The following is a 17,002-nucleotide window of genomic DNA, read 5'->3' on the forward strand; positions in this document are numbered from 1 at the left end:
CTGAAGTAACCTACTGAGTATGAACATGTGTGCTGGAGCCTGGCCCATGCTGTAAAGTACAAAAGAGAGGTGAGGGAAGGAGAATTAGATTTTAAACAGATACTTGCCACTGTTGCATGGACAAAGGAGATTTATTTGTTAACACTTAATTTAGGCCATGTGGAAATGCCACATTTGTGTGTGTACGAATAAAAACTAGCAAGAACATTATACTGTAGAGGGAAGAGCTTACTTCAGAAGCAGTTTAGTAACTTGTCACACCTGTTGTATCTCATGATAATTACAGTGAAACAACATTGGAATCACAGCGCTACTGAGATGGAGCACAAAGTAACAAAGGCAAACATGCAACCCATTAAGGAAACAGAAGTAGAGCTAGTAAAATTGTAAACCTGCTTAGGACCACACTGTTGCTGTTATGAGTAGGAGCCGGTTCTGCGTCCAGTTTGTGCAGAGTATTGAAAGGGTGGCAGCACGGAGAGGAATACTTCGGTAGACATTTCACTGCTTGTCCTGCCTCTTATGCACAGCCACTGACATAATCCATAAATGACAGAAAAATGTGTAGTAAAACTAGCAGATGCTCTCCCAAATGCCTAGCTTGTCTTCAGCTTTCTGAACTGTCACAGAGCAGTGATCATAACCCTAAACTCCTACAGTCTTTCCAGCTCTGCTGTGCAGGAGGACCACAGGGGCTGATCCCCAAAGGGACTGAAGCACCCAGCTGCTGTAGTGGTGTTCACAAGTCTCATTCATGCCATTCAGAGTGCAGAAGGGCAAAGTAAGGATAAAGTGTGAACAACCTTCCTAGCAGGAACAGCTGTGCTACAGTGTACAGCTCAATGCTTCGATATAGTGAAATCTGTGGTAGTTTACCTTAAACTGTGGCATTTTGGGAGTAAAAGTCCCTAGAGCTGGCCCTGTACCTTTCATCAGTGGAGCAAGGCAAACAGCTGGAGATAGTAATTGCTTCAGCCATTGCCCCTGCTGAATGTGTCTCAATCCCAGACAATCATTTTACAAGATCTGTAACTTTTGAGAGGAGGAAGTTTCCAAAGGCCTGAAACAGCCAGCACACTGAATGGGAAAAGGATGAAGTAGAAGGCATTTTCTTCCTTGAAATAGAGACACCTATTAGAAATCTTGAATTTCATGCTGTGTGAGACTATCAGTATGCACATATTTAAACTAATGATTGCTTTTAGTTTGGGGTTTGTATCTTTTTCTCCTGTAGACCTGAGCTGCAGTCCTTTAATACTTACTCTAGCAAATAAAACTTTCTTCATATGAGCAGCAACTGTAGACTCCAGCCCACAGTTTTAGTGCCTTAGCCATTACAGTCACCTGGTTTAAATACAAGCATAGAAATTTGGAGTGAATTAAACAAATGGTAGCAAAGAAAGTCCCTACACGAACAAAGAAGAACTGCAGAAACGTATTGTGGACACCTGGAAAAGCCTGTCTCCTGTTGGCAAGAAATATATAAACAATGTTCCAGGGAGACAAGTCTGTAATAAAAACTAATGGTGAACAAACAGAATACTGCAGTGAGTAGTTCAAGAGGAATCCTTTTATACTTTTTGAGACATATGCTTCCTAAGCATTTTAATTTATTAAAACAATTCCCCTATATATTTTCATTGGTGATTCAATCACGTGAAATATGCTTTCCAGTCTTCGGAAAAGTACACTGCAAATTGCACAGATAAATTGAAACCCAGTTCTGTGCACAATTCAGTAAGTGGCAAAATTCCCATTAATACAGAGAACTATAAAGGAAAAACAGAAGGTAAAATTTAATTGTACTGTTTACAACTACTTAATAAAAAATACATTATCCAGTTTAAGTCTCTAAGCCTTTCCTTGAGTATAAAGTGAGGTGGCTAAGCTTACTCATACAACTAGTTCCACTCATAATATAAGAGCAAGATTATTTCTGCAAGTAATAACTTTCACAGTGTATTCACTATCCTACACACTCCATCACACACTTCAGAGGTACAAGAGACCATGTATCTACATGTGACTGAGGAGAGGACTCTGGCAATTCCAAATGGCCAATTTGAGAGAAACACTTTAGAAAGATAGGCCTGTAGGTGTGGAAATATAATTTGTGTTTTCTCCATTGACTCTGACCTCATGTCCCAGAGATAGACCAAAATGAGGATTTCTATGAACAGCTATGAAAATACTTCATTGTAACTATCCAAAAATATGGGGAGAGATTTTTTTCCACCTGAAGGACAGATTTCCCTAAAGGCCACTTAATACGCCAGGGAAGACTGTCTTTAAGGGTCTGAGACATCATACGTAATGAAACCACACTGCTTATACAGTCATTTTAAATCTGGTCATACACAAAGTTATATAAATAGTAATAATAATTTAAATATTAAGTGTGCAGATACAATTAACAGTTAATTTATTCTAAATTTCATTTACCACATCATTAAGTAAAACATTTGTCAATATGGCAGTTATTTGAAATAATCTTTCAAACTGCACTCAATTTATGCTTCTAATCAGCCAGTTACATAATGCAATGTGAAGAGGTAACTGGAACTACATCATATACGTACTGTGTCACCAGAACAGAGATTAGTTACAATTAGGTAACTAATCCCTGTTATCCAGGTGCATTACCATTATTGCTATTCTTTTAAATGCTAAAGGAAAAGGAAATACATATAGAATATCTTCCTTAGCTTTCTCTGGGGACAAATTATTGCAATATTTGCTCATGCTCAAAAAGTCAAAGGATTTGCACTGTGCATTATCCATTTGTTTAAAGGGAGGTTGTTTGCAATCTAAATATAAACTTCAACAGTTGCATTCTCTATCAATTGACTCATACTTGAGTCTCCCTCAGTGGTAAACATGCACAGCTAATAATCAATGATAATGCAACTGTGTGTACAGAACAAATAAGAAAGGGAAAAATATTCTTTGTCTGTACTCACATATGCCAAGCAGAATACAAAGAAGATCAAATATGTGCACTTTACAGATGGAGTCCTTAAAGGTCATTTATATTAATTTTTGACACACTGCTATTATAAAAAAAAAATAACCTTTCCTCTTGTTTCTCAAATGCCCTTGCCACCATACCTACTTAGCAGTTTGGCACTTGCACCACTCAGTGCCTGCTCCTTTACAAAACATCAAAGCACTCGGGTTCCTCTCAATAGTGAGCAAAAAGTTCCTCAGCCCACAAGCAAACAAAACAAAAAAACTCATGGGGCTTTCCCTGAGTGAAGAAGTACTATGTGAGGGGAGCAGGGACTCAGCAGGTCAAATCTTCCAACGCTTTTGCTATTTTTAGCAGGAGGGACCAACATTTCCTATTTCCAAAGGAATCTTTGGCAGCAGGCTTACCGCCTCTCAAGCTCTAACCCTACAATCCTGAGCACTTGTTTGCCCCTCTTTCTCCTCAACTTCCATACCCCAAAGTTGATGTGCAAAGGTTTGCCTTTCTCCTTCATGAGCATCTTTTTCCTCCCCAGGTTTACACTGGGATGCAGCAGGCAAAGCCAGGCCTCTGTCACGAGCTGCATCTGCTCCAGGTGCTGAGCAGAAGATTGGAGGGAACCCACAGCACACACATATATTTCAGCTGTTCCTAGCTTACTGGAATAATCCAGTGTCATCCTTAAGGAACTGCAGGAGCTATAGAAGTTATACCAGAATAAAGTATATTTAACATCTGTAAATTTCGAGCACTACAAGGCCTTTATACAGCCCTCCTGAAGTGGAGTCTACCTCATACCAGAGGAAAACAGCAAGTCCCCATAACTTCTCATTTTCCCCTGCATTTTCACCACCTACCTTCCACATTTGAGTTCTAACTCTGAATAGCTCATTAAGACAATAAATGAAGTTCAGCATCCCCCCCCCCCCCCCCCCCCCCCGCCTGACTCTCCCACCTTCCCCAGCAGCTCTCCTCTGCCCCAGATAATCCACCTCTGAAATTGGTGGCTTCTCACTTTTTTAAAAGTTAGCCCTTTCTCTGCTTCTCATTCGTTTTTACAAATGACAGGCCAGAATAATAATAACAGGAATAAGAACAATATAGTTGACTCTCCATCCATCCCCTAAACCCAGGGCAGTGACTTCAGCAGCAGCAGAAGCAAGCAGGACTCTATTTCTTCTTCTGCAACACTCTGATGAAGAGCCGGGCAGGCTTGATGAGACACCGAGGACCTGAATGTCCCAAAACTCGACTTGAATGCGGTAGTGGTCCCTGCATTGCAGCAGCCGGCAGCACATGACAGTTGCTGCAGCCAGTGATGGACCTCTCAGCCTTTAGTATCCTCATGTTTAGCCAGCCTGGCTCCCTCCCTGCTCTCCTGCCATCCTTCTCACTCGAGGCAATTACTCGAAGAGCGCAAGGGGAGCCTTACACCGAGATGTAATGAAAGCGTGCCGCAGTGTAACTACATTCTCCAGGGGAAATCTTGAAAGAACAACTACAATCCTCCTACGTGTCTGCCTGGCTGAAACCAGGTTTAAATTAACCTGCTTCTTAAAATCCATACATATGCACCAAAATACAAAGATGCTGCCTCCAGCGAAAAAGCCACGGAGACGGAGGAATCGCTCTGCTGTGGTACGGCTCCTGTGCCGTTCTACGCGGGAGGGGGGGAGACACCCCCCCATCCCGGGGCCACCTCCCAGTCTGCGGGGATTAAATCCCTCCGGGGTGTGGAGCGCGGCGCACCTGAGCTATGTATGACTGCGGGGGGAGAATGGATCACTGGCAGCCACCCCAGCTGGGGTGTCGCAGTGACGGCCGCGCACTGATACGCGGGCAGGGACGGGGTAGGGCCGCACAGGGTGCCGCCGTCCCGCTGCTGGAAAACAGCTCCGGGGGGGGTTGTCTGTCCGGCCCCATGGGATACGGGTGTTCCCTGCCTGCTGTGACGGCCGGGAACAGATCGAGCTGGATTCCCGACCGACTTTAAACAGATCCGATGGGATGTTTCGTTTCCACTAGGGTCATTTGAGGTAGGGATCCGTGATTGATGTTAACGCTTTTGGGATTAAAGCAGAGGGAAACAACCGATAAACTCAGGTGCTCACAGAAAAGCAGGTAGTGTTTCTTGTACAGAACCCCTCTAAGGTGCTAGTTGCCTTTGGGTTCCTTGTTTCCTACACAGACTTCTGTCTTTGCAGTTTCCCGTTCACCTAAGACAAGTGCTTTGTGCTTCACTGAGCAGTATAAACAGAGAAAAATAGAGAGGGGCTGGTACAGGGGAAATGGGCATATAGCTGAAGCAGAGGTAATGATGCCTCTCCTCTGCCCATCTGCATACTTGCTGGGTGAATGCTGGAGTGTTACGATGCCGCCCCCAGCATCCCTTTTTAAAGTGAATTGAAGGTATTTTCTTTAAAGGGGAAATCTCTGTTTACTCCCTACACCTGAGTGCTAACCCAAACGCATGCTTCCTTATGCAGGCGCAATAACCTTTGCCCATTCATCTGAGAGCACGATGCCCCTACGCACCAAAGTGATTACGTCCGAGCAATGCAGGCCTCTTCCTGCCCTACCAGCTGCGCCTGCACACATGCCCAGAGCCGGGCCACCTCAGCTTGGGAAGCACGTCCTGAACTGGGCTTCCAAATCACTTGCCACCTGCGCAAGCATGAAGCCCGCCACGGTAAAATCGTGATGCTGCCATCCCGCAGTTTTAGGGGAGGTGGGGGTTGTGCCTCACAGACATCTCCCACATCTGCATTTGCCCGGAGACTTAAAAACAGCGGAGCAGAGGACTACTCACCCCGAGGACCAACGAAGCACCGTCGCCCTGACTAGCCCTACGATCCCAAGGAAGCATCAGTGCTGCTGCCTGCAGCTACTGCCGAGTCATAAGGAAACGCAAACAGTTCGAACGAACTTCCGTCCTTCACTGGGCCCCTGACTTCAGCTAAAGCACACCGTAGCAATCTCCCAATAGAGGAACACAAGGAGATGCATTGGGATACACGCTATCTCAGCAATCACTCTCATTAAAAAAAAAAAATTAAAAAAATTGTATTTTATGTTTTAAAAAGTTTAACTGACCTTTCTGGTCACCAACTTTCTTTGTGGTTCACTAAAAGGATCGCTCTCCAAGAACAAAAAGGAAATCTCGGAGCTTTGATAGAAACTCTGGATGAAATTAAGAACTTCAAACCCCAGATTTTTGAAAAGAAAAACAGATGTCCTGTTTGTTGAGTATAAATAACTCCGTCCGTGGAAAACTTCTTTTTCTTTTTCTTTTTTCTTTTACGCTGCATTAAATTTTATGTAATGCTGAGTGCATTTAAACTGTAAGAAAGAAAATTAAAGGGAGGCGGGAAGGCAGCGAAATATGTGGGTGACAAACCTCTAAATCTTCCCCCCCACCCCCCACCCCCCGAAAGAAACAGACAGATGGGAAACCCTTCATGTAGATGAAAGTGCTCAACGTGTTTTCTAGCAGACCTGGTCAGTGCTGCAGCCAGGGGCTCAGCAGCCGTGACAGGGGAACGGAGAAAGGGGGGCGGCGGCGGCGGCGGCAGCTGCGGCCGCCGGGACCGGGCACAGGCAGGTGGCCGGCGCTCGGCTCCGCTTGGCCTCTCGCTGCTCCGCGCACCTTGCCGCGACCCGCAGGCTGACTTACGTGAGGACGTAGTTGACACTGACGATGCAGTGAGGGCGGGAGGAGCGGCTGTTGTGCACAATGGTGGCGTAGCTCTGCACCCACACCCAGCCGCCGTGCTTGGCCAAGAAGCGGTAGTACTTGGTGGTCACTTGCCCTTTCACCAGCACTGCGGGGACACAGAAGGAAGAGCCTCAGCTCCTCTGTTTCCATCGGCCCTGGGAAGGGGGTACAGACACACCCCAGCCCCAGACCCTCCTGGGCGATCAGATGGGGTGGGAATCCCCTTAGCATCACATGGGGAAGCTGCGTGGACCGACCTCCCCATGAGCAACAGTGGTGAAGACCCCCCGGGCAGGGCTGATCTCGTTCCCTGTAGGCCGGGCCAGTCGTGATCAGAGGCTGTTCGGGGAGACTGATGGGGCATTGTGAGCACACCGAGGGGGGGGTGAGGGGGTGGTGTGTGAGTGAATGATCTCCGCCACCCCCAACACAGACATCTCATCATCGAGATTTAATTCTATGAATCTGGCTTTGGGTTTTATCTCTTCTCCTTACTTTCTCTGCAAGGAAACTTACCAGAAATTAATACCTTCTTATTCATCTATCCATGTATTAATGTCATCATTATATCAAAATATAATAAAGAACAGCTCTCCGAATCGGGCTCACTATAGCAGTCAAAATTAGATGCGCAGATAAGATTTGTGAGATTTGATGGAAGTGGAACAAAAGTATTTGAATTTCACTGGCATGACTTTTTGGAGCAAGAAAAAGAACGGGTTTTCCCAACAGGAATTTGAAGTGAGCAGAGAGCCTAAGGTTTGTGCAGGGGACTTGTCCTACAACCGGGAGCTGAGGAGGGAAAAACAACCTTTCATTGCTGACCCCCTTCATCTCCCTCCTGCTTCCAGCTCAGTGCTCAGTCTCTAACGACTCGTTTCATTAAAACCTGTTGCAGATTTTGCTTATCCTCCCCTTCAGTAAGCTGGCTTTCCCCGTTCCGACCTAGAGGTAAACCCTAGCATGCCCGAAGTCCATCTGCAGAGGGAGAGGGTGAGGGGCAGATTGTCTACAAGATCATCATCTCCTTACACAAGTGATGGGCGCAGCGCAGGTGGAAGGTGTCACAGCCATGGACGTGGTGGTAAAGGGTCTTCTCTATCAAGTCCTGGGGCTCGTAACCCGTTAGCTCAGCTACCCTGCAAGAGACAGGCAGCACATAACACCAAAGAGTGAATGATGATAGCAGTGGGTGAGAGGACATGAGAGGAGGCCTGGGGGAGAGGAAGGGAGGGGATAGGGGAATGGACTTGGAAATAACCCCAGCTCTACCTGGAATCTAAGAATATGAGCTTCATGTCTAGGCTGGCCCGAAACATGAACATATTGCTATGGAGCTTGATCTCCGTCACGGCGCTGGGCGGCAGCGAGTGGCCCACGGCAACCAAGCCAACGTTTTGGTAGCAGCCGTCGAAGGGGGACATGTCCAGGCTGTACTGGCGGATCTTCAGGTACCCACTGCAGTGAATGACCTGCCGGAGACATAGGAAGGCTCAGGAGCTGCCTGGCAGGGCAGGAGGGGCTGTGACAGGAGTCCGCCGTCGCCCACTCCCACCTCCCCCTCCTCGGGGGGGACCCGGACGGATCCCCCCGTCACCCCGGCTGTAGCCGATGCCGCCGCCGGGTGTCCTGGAGCCACTGCCCCTGCCACCGCTCCAGCAAAATGGCACTGTCTACGAGCTTGCTTCTGTTCTGTTTCGGTTGGGATTGGGTTTTTTCCCATACGAGATTTCAGCACTTATCTAAGGCCCATTAAAGTCAATGAGTTGGGTTTTTTTTTCTTTATTTTCCACTGACTTAAGTGGTTTTTGGACCACCTCCTAACTACGCTTTTGTTGTCATTCTAAAAAGGAAAGACGTGGAAGTGCCAAGCCAGTTACAACTTTGTAATGAAGAGTGTATGCGTGTGAGAGAAAGAGTTTACATGTGTGCTTATGTCACATGTGCAAGATATGTTTATTATATAGATCGAGCAGACGTGATCCTTAGCCAGGATGTATCTTTGGACGTAGATTTAGGTATGTCTCCTAAATGTATCCTTGCAGATGACTGCTGTGTATTTCTACCCTTACTCCTCTATTATTAGAATGTTTCTTCCCAGAATAAGCTCAACAGATGTTCTTGTTCTGCGGCACAACACAGGACAGCATCTCCGTGGTCTGTAGGTACCCACCACTCTTCAACACCGTGCAGCTGACACGACAGAAGGGAGAAGGTGGGAGAGCAGGGGCTGTCCTCGCCCAGGAGCCCTAAGCAGAACCACCGGGACAAACCCCTTAACCTGGAGAGCTGGCCCTGAAGCTGACGAGTTGCCCAGTAAAGAGATAAATTAACCCAGCACTCCCATGTTGCCACCTGGCAGCCTCCGCAGACACCTCAAGACCGTCAGTGGTTGTGCGAGGTTCAGTATAGAAAGCAAAATAAAACAGCAACAACAAAATTAAGACCCACGGGGAGCTCAGGTTTGTGGTTTGAGTTCTTTAACCTGGAACTCTCAGAGAAATTCTGGCTCTGAACCACATGAAAGAGCACCGGGCTGGGATAGCCCCACGGGCAGAGGGCTCGCCCCACGCCTGTCCCTGTTTCCACCGACCTCCCCAAGTGCTCGGCGCTGCGGGAGCAGGGGCCAGGAAGGCCTGGGGGGAGGCTCCTGGCCGTGGACACGAACCTTGTAGCCCCCGCAGGTCAATCCCGCGTTCCTCTTGGCCAGGACGCACTTCATCCTCAGGAAAAAGGACCTCTCGATCTCGTACTCTGGGAGAGGGGGGAAGGCAGAGGCGGGGTGAGGCGCGGGCTCTTCCGCGGCCGCGCAGGCCACGCGGAGCGGAGGGCTGTTTACTTTACCCTGCACAAAGTGCGAGTGGTAAGGCTGGTGGGCCGTGAGCACCGCCGTCATCTCGTCGTGGTCGGCAGGGTGGATGTACTCATAAATGCTATTGCCGGTCAGCTCTACCTGTGAGAGAGGAGGAGGAGGGAAAGCCGTTCATTGCCGGCACCAACCATGCTTCCCGCATGCACCTCCCCTGGCAGCAGGGAATGGGGGCAAACGACAGGCAGGTAAGGGGTCTAGTGTCGTCCCCCCCTCCGCGTACCTGCGACAAGCCCAGGTGCACAGAGGCGGTCTCCGAGATGTACATGATCTTGCCATCCGGAGCCACGACAAATATAAAACCGTCCAACGTCTGCAGAACAGGGTTGAGGAATGGGAAGTATAAATATATCAACAGATTGACCCACCCACGAAGACAGAAAAATCCATTAAGTACCTTTCCCTCTGATTTGTTTTAGCAAATAAGCATCTCTTTTCAGGCTGTGATGATTCAGAACGTCGAGAGGAAATGGGCAAGTCCTGGCCAGGTATCCCTCTAAAACTCCGGGAGTCCTGAGATACAACCCACTTCTCAGAGAGGTCGAGCTCAAAAGTAATGCAGAGTGCCTGGGAAACATCTAAGAACAGGTCCCAGCTACACGATAATTGATATGTCAGTCCCAGAAATCCTGAATACTTCTATCCCATTTCAAATGTCACTGAGGGTTTAGCGCTCGGGTGTTTGCTAAGGAAACTTTAAGAGAGCGAGGAGGATACAAAATTCTTCACGGTGTAAATAAGGGAAGAGACAGTGTATCAGGCACGTTTCAGAGGCTATAGATGGGTCACGGGGGTGTGCCGAGGGCAGAATAGGACCCCAAAAGGCCACACAACCCTGCCAAAAATGCGTGGTGATGATCACTTCTAATATTTCTTAGTACATCAGATGGCAGCAAGTTTTCAGATGCGTCCTACCTGATTTGTGCGTATACTCATTTCTGTGCCGGCTGAGCCCTTCTGTCCAGGTCAGCCTCCCCCAGCCTGTCTCTAGAGCCTTTCCCTGTCTCTACACTACCTTGTCCGCACATTGTCAGGACTTGTCACCTTGTTAATCATGTGGGGAAAATTCATCATGCTCCTGTATCCTGGCACACCTGGACACTCTGGGAATCCCCCACTACAGACACTGTGTGGGACGCTGCTGGGGCAAAGGACCCGGAGGAACCAAACCACAGCCCAACTGAAAGAAAGGCACGACATTCAGATTGTCCCCCTCCCGTGTCGTCCCCCTTTCCCCTCCCCCTTCTATTAAACACCTGAACAGTTAAAAATTAGTCAAGGTGGCAATTAAAACTCAGAAGAGGGAATGATTTCTTTAACCATTAATACCGCATGGCTGTCGTTTCCAGACCAGTACCTGCAAAAGATGGGATCCCAGTTCCCGTCCAACATTATCAAGTGGGCTGGTTCGGCTGGAGTGGCCCCAGGCTTCTCCAAGTCCTGTTTATTTAAGACACAAGCACAAAAAAGGTAAGGTAAGGAAATTAAAAATTGCCTACTGTTTGCCAGCTAGAGAGGAACTTCCCTCCCCCCAAATTTTTGCTTGTATTCCCTCCAAAACATGCACACATGTAATCTTTGGAAAACTAGGTATCATTCTGTTGCACAGAGAAGTCTCTTGTGTGGTTTTGTGTTTTGTTTTGTTTTTTTTTTGTTTTGTTTCGTTTTGTTTGTTTGTTTTTTGTTTTGTTTTGGTTTGGTTTTTTTGTTTGTTTTGTTTTTTTAAGACCTAACTCTCGTGAGAGAAAAATACCAAAATGTCTATTTTGAGTTAACGGTGAAGTTCTTTCCTGAGACCTTAGTGGAACAACGTGCCAGATAAAAGGGCTTTTACTGCAGCCTTCGGCTGCTTGGAACCGGCTCCCTGCACTTCAGGGGAAGAGCTTTCCTCCTGGACAACACTGAGGACTATTTAAAATTAAAGAGAGCTGTGCGGGGAGAAGACGTTCGAGACAAGGATGCTGTTAATGTAGCACGACGGTGTCTGGAAAGAGAAAGCATTCGATGGCGGGCAGGGCAGCCATGAGACCGGTCCTACGGCACCCGGGGAGACCGCAGGGGGAGGAATCACTGGAGCAGGCAGAGCTCAGCAGCAACCTGTCCGGTAATTACCCAGCAGGTTATGGACCGGGCGGGCTAAGGATGCGCTGAGACCCCCTGCTCGCCAGACATCACTTTCCAGTTTGGTTTGTGACCTGCCTCTTTCTCTCTTCGGGGCCACTGTCCTCTCACCTGGAAGACTTGTAATTACATATTTGGGGAGGGAGAAAGTCAACTCATTCAGCTCTCCCCAAGCCCTGTGTTAAAACACTTTTGAGTCATCCTTACTCAAGCCCACGAAAAGCAAACTATCTGCCGCTGAGCCGAGAGTAGTTTCACGGCTGCTGTAAGGCACTTCGCGGACGCCCATGCAAAGTCATTGTCCTCCTGCCCCACGAAGCCGAGACTCCAGGATTCGCCTTCCTCCCTCCATCCCTCTACCCGCTGCGCTGGTCTCTCTGCAGGGAAGGATGATTTTCCTTCAAACAGCCCCCTCCAGAAATAAATCTCTCCGGACTCGTCTAATGTTTCAGACGCCCCTCATTTTCTCTTATGCAAAGTAGGGAGGAATAAAAGCCAGATGGAAATGACTCCACCAGAGTAAAACTACTTATGGGCGATGCGTTTTCACAATGGTATCGCTGAAATAGTTCAAACGATGCAGTTAAAACCTTTCACGCTTATGCCATGAATTAAGGCTCAGCCTGACAAACAGAAACACTAAACTAAAGTTAAAAAAAAAGAGGAAAAAACATACAAATCCTGATTGATGGCTGGGGTGGTGATCGCCCGGGGGAGGCGAGAGCCCAGCCAGCTTCTCCCTCCTGCTGGGCGGCCTCGGGGAAGGCAAGACTCCGTTTTCCAGCTATTTCGAGGCAAACAGGCAAGGTAGCGAGAGCAGGCAGCCACGGGCATCCCTCGCTATTGACCGGCTTCACCTCAGTGTTTGCCGACTTCAACAAAGCTAACGATTTCCCCGGTTCTGTCGGAGCAGGGCAGCCCTCCCCACCACAAGAGCCATGCGCCCCTCTCCTCTCGCTTTTCCTTCTCTTCTTCTCCTTTTCTTGTCCACCTCTTCCCACTCCAACTTGTCTCTTCACCGCTTCTACACTCCCCTCCTTCCTCCTTAACTTCACAGCCCTACAAAGGTAGGGTCACCTCTCCGGCCTGGGCCCCATCCCGCAACACCAGCGTGTTCCAGGGTGCCAGCCAAAACCAGGCTCCTTCCCAGTCATTCCTTCATGCCAATCAACAGGGACCCAGCGACTTCTTTTCCTGTGTTCCCGGGCTTTACTCCTCCCTGCACCTTCCGGCGCTGGCGGAGCCGCGGATGCACTGGGGGGGGGGGGGGGGTTGGTATCCTCTGGCACCTCTACCTTCCCATTCCCAGGAGTGTCAGAAATCAGCAAGAAACTGGCAAATCTTGCACAGCTTTCAGGGAAGGAGAGAAAACCCCACTGTGTATTTGGGGCCAGGTCGGCCTGCTAGAGCAGAAGTGGCCGAGGCTCTTTGCCACGTTCCCCCACTTGGATGGAGGTTTGTAAGGCAGGTTTCTGTACTGGGGACTAAATCTGCGCTCCCCGCCTATGATTTAAGTTGCTTATTAATCAAAGTTTACGGCTCTAATTATTCTTCTTCTAAAAGGGAAAATAACCCGAGCCCGGTGGGTTAATGAACAGCTCCCGGGCAGCACAGGCTAACTCCCCCGCCCTGAGAAGGCGGTTCTTCACGGGACGCTGAACTCCTAGCTATGCTTCAGGTGGAAACAGGGCTGTGTCTATTAATAGCTTATAATTAAACGTTTTCGTTTGTCTACCCGAACCGGCTTTTTGAAACCCTATCACATGAGACTATTCTTCACTTTCCAGATGTTTCAGAACTTTTAAATCGGAGACTATACCTATTCCTTGCCAAGCCCAGCCTCTCCCAGATCGACGGGCTTTCTTGATGCCCTTTAAATACTGATTTTAAAGCTTGTACGAGAAAACCTCTCCATTAATATTCCCTTATAGTTTTTCCCCCCATCTATTCGCTTTAACATCCAATTTCCTTTTATTGAGAGGGCAAACTGTGATTTCTTGCACTTGACCTACCGCAGAAAATTCTGCAAATCCTTTGATTGTCTATTTAAAACAAAACAAGGAAATCAGCTCTCCCTTTTGCTTCAGGATTATGCTTGGAAACAAGATCTAAAGATTCTCTTGTAATTTGGAGAGCCAACAGCATAATAGGTTTGGAACAGAAACAAGCAGCTTTGTGAGGGGAAGGATAACTAAATCGTTTTTAGGCAAAGGATTTTCCCAGCTAAAGTGGCCGAAGAAAAAACAAAATAGAATTTATTTTGGAAGATTTCCAAGATATTCCACATTAACCTTAGTAGATAAAAATTGCTTTCTTCCCCGCGTCCCCTCCCCCACTATGGTCTGCTTTATCATATTTACATAAGTAGCCTTAGAAGGGATGTGTCTATTATGGATCTAAGGAGCTGGGTGAGCTCACATTTCATTTGGAAACAGAGGCGAAGTTTTACCGTTGCTTAGTACTTGATGCATTGTAGAACCATTTCCATTTAAATACGCCCGACCCACGGATTACCTCGATGGACTGCTTGCATGGGTTTTGTAATTTCCTGAAAATGAGATTTCGATTTATAAAACAAGAAACCAATTAGTAACCAAATGAGGCGAAGTAGATCCACTAAAATTGACCTAATCCCACAGGCACCATTTAGGCCAGTTCTTGGCGAATGAATGATGAGCAACCGCCTAGCATAAGCTTAAGGCATCATCCAGCTGTGTTATTCAAGCAGCAAAAATAAATGGATCGAGCTTTTCTTTCGGAATGGATTTGATACTCTTGACAAAATATAGATTATAGGCTCCTACCTAACAATCTCCTCGACTAGAGGATTTTTTTTTTTTTTTTTCCTAAGAAGGTGAAGAATTTGTGTCACAAGAAAGTGTCTACTGTCATGGAAGAAAATAAGGAAAAAAAAAACCCAACCAAAAACTAAAACAACGGGTGAGGGGTGGGAGGCAATTTTTAGCCAGGCTCTCGGTTAGTTTGCAAAGAGCAGTCTGTTTCCGTAAGAGCGTGCGCCGAGATTGCCCGGATCCCACTCGGAGCGACCGTGCTGACTCAGCCTTTCTCTAAGCATTTCCCAATAGAAAACCACTCCTCTTTCCACATCAAAAAGCATCTCCATTGGTTTCACGGGATAGCTGCACCGGCGGGTCCATGTGAAATGCCTTCACCCCGGCAGCTTGCCCCCCAGCAGGGCTCCCTGCGCTCGGCGACGTTGACCCTCGTTGCCTGTCCTTCCCCCTCATCCTGTGATTGATGCGAGCCTTAGTGCCGGCAGCCAATGAAGGGGCTGGGTGGATATCGTCCCTACCCAGTGGCGATATTGTCGCAAGAAGCAACTCTGTCCCACAGAACGGGAAAGAAGGGATTCCTCAGTCATTCCTAATTTGATCTAAGGAAAGACAGAGGAAGGCAGGCGCAGCGAAATGATACTCCAGGAGGCCAGGGCAGCTCCTTGGCCCCGGCTGATCTCCGCGTTGCTTGTCCCTCTGTGAGCATCTGCAGAGCAGAACCCACCTCGACCCCCTCCTTTGTCTGACAATAGTAAAGGTGGGGTGGGAGGTTGTGGGGGGAGTGTGGGGTGGCCAGAAGATGCGAGCCCTTATCTACCTTGTGATTTGCCGGCTTTCGAAAGCGGCTACTGCGATTTCCCCAGCGGACTATCCGTCACGAAATCTCAGCGCAATCCGGATTCAGGGGAGTGAAAACAACGGCAGAGCGGGTGATCAGACGTCCCTGTTTGAAAATCCCGTACTGCAGAGCCCTGCCTGAGCCCCAGAACAGCTTCTCTGGGGGGCAGACTTTGAGGGACAGGGGACCATCTGGGGACTCCCCCAGGAACGTTTCCCTGAGCTCTGCCTGGCCGCACGGCCCACAGAGGCCCACGGGCAGGGGTGGTGCGGGGAACAGGCCCACGGAAGCCGTGGACTCCGGCTAGCTGCTGGTTTGGGCACAGAGCCCCGTGGGCAGAGAGTTTCCCCCCTTTTCTGTAGAGGGGAAGCAGGAGAGGCTCAAGGGGGTCTCACGGAGACAGCCCGCGAGGAAAGAAACCGGAGCAGCAGCTCAGACTTTTGCCTAAACCCAGTCCAAGAAGCTCCAGGCGCTTTCTAAAACCCCCTCCCCAGGCAGCTCGCCGCCTGCCGGGGGCCGCGGCCCGGCGACGTCTCCGCTTACTTTTGTTTCGTTGCGTTTGTTTTGCCCTTTTAACAGCCGCACTTTGCTTATTAAAGCTGAAGGAGAAGCAGCCCGGCCGCCCGCCCCTCCGGGGATGCTGACCCCGCGGAGGACGAGGGGCGCAGGACCCCGGGCACCTTCGCCCGGTGGTTTCGCCCCTTCTCCCCTACACCGGGGCGGCCGGGCCCCTCTCACCTCCTGGCTCCGCACGCCTGCTTCACACAACCTGCTTGGCGAAGCTGCTCATAAAGCTTTACCCAAGACCAAGGGCATTCCACCTCGGTGTGTAGCACCCTTCCCAAATCCCCACCGCCCCTCACTGCTGCCTTTGATCCCTCTCTGAGGCAGCTCCAGGGAGAAGCGGGGCACTGCCAGTTGTTTGGGGAGAGGGAAGCAGGACAGCTCGGTCCCCATCCCCGTCACGGCGGTCATCTTTGCTCTCTGCCCCTCTCTCGGGAAAATGACAAATAACAGCGCCGGGAGCTGCAGGGACGGAAGCTGGATGTCCCAGAAAAGGCAATTGGATGTCGTATCGAAGAATTAAACTGATTCGATTAACCATTTAATTAAATAGCCCACCGCCAGCCCTCCGATTTGCCATCGCCCAGCGCCCGACGGAGCTGATTTCTCAGTTAATTTAACAGTCAGTGGTTAATGATAACTCAAAAGCTCGGCCAAATGAGGCTTCTGTGAAGGAGTGGGTCGCCGTCGGAGGGTTCAGATGAAATGGAATAAGCTATGTTAAAAAAAAAATGCTGCTCATTTCCAACTGCCTGCGGATGTCATTAGCAAGGTTTTGTAAAGATTTATTATATCGGTAAATCACACGTGTTCATTTGAAGCAGAGATAAGTTAGCATCCCGCTTTCTTTAGAATAATAATAACGAGAAAGAGGAAAAGTCCTGTTGACTAAACAAACAACCCTATTGAGAGAACGGTAGTGGAAACAATGCCGAGACGGATTCACTCTATACAGAAATACCAGCATTTTGGCAAACACGGGGCAAGGAAATAGCGCTCTGAAATGCAAACAAACGGAACCATGCCCAAATTGGAGAGGGGGGGAGGAATCGGGAAATTTTCGAGTTCCAACTACTTATTCGCTTCTGCAGAAAATGCATATTCAAATAGCCCTTATTCCGAAGAAATTGGT

At 48.5% G+C, this 17,002-nt stretch overlaps 1 protein-coding gene across 6 annotated transcripts in view; it reads right to left on the bottom strand.

The window, feature by feature from the left end:
- SIM1 (SIM bHLH transcription factor 1) overlaps positions 1 to 17,002 on the bottom strand; it is a 50,067-nt gene that overhangs the window by 26,738 nt on the left and 6,327 nt on the right. For 3 of the 6 annotated variants that reach the window (XM_062608475.1, XM_062608473.1, XM_062608474.1), the window contains 7 exons: positions 10,910 to 10,992; positions 9,776 to 9,865; positions 9,528 to 9,636; positions 9,352 to 9,437; positions 7,956 to 8,155; positions 7,716 to 7,822; positions 6,642 to 6,789 (listed from right to left, as the gene is read on the bottom strand). In XM_062608475.1, the coding sequence (XP_062464459.1) occupies positions 6,642 to 6,789; positions 7,716 to 7,822; positions 7,956 to 8,155; positions 9,352 to 9,437; positions 9,528 to 9,636; positions 9,776 to 9,865; positions 10,910 to 10,992 (823 nt within the window). Of the gene's footprint in view, positions 1 to 6,641; positions 6,790 to 7,715; positions 7,823 to 7,955; positions 8,156 to 9,351; positions 9,438 to 9,527; positions 9,637 to 9,775; positions 9,866 to 9,949; positions 10,877 to 10,909; positions 10,993 to 11,349; positions 11,441 to 17,002 lie in introns of those variants that run through there. The other 3 variants (XM_062608478.1, XM_062608476.1, XM_062608479.1) reach the window with 3 other exon arrangements.

Source organism: Pezoporus occidentalis, unplaced genomic scaffold, assembly GCF_034315485.1.
Source record: "Pezoporus occidentalis ecotype Australia unplaced genomic scaffold, CSIRO_AGI_Poc_V1 ctg13, whole genome shotgun sequence".
NCBI lineage: Eukaryota > Metazoa > Chordata > Aves > Psittaciformes > Psittacidae > Pezoporus > Pezoporus occidentalis.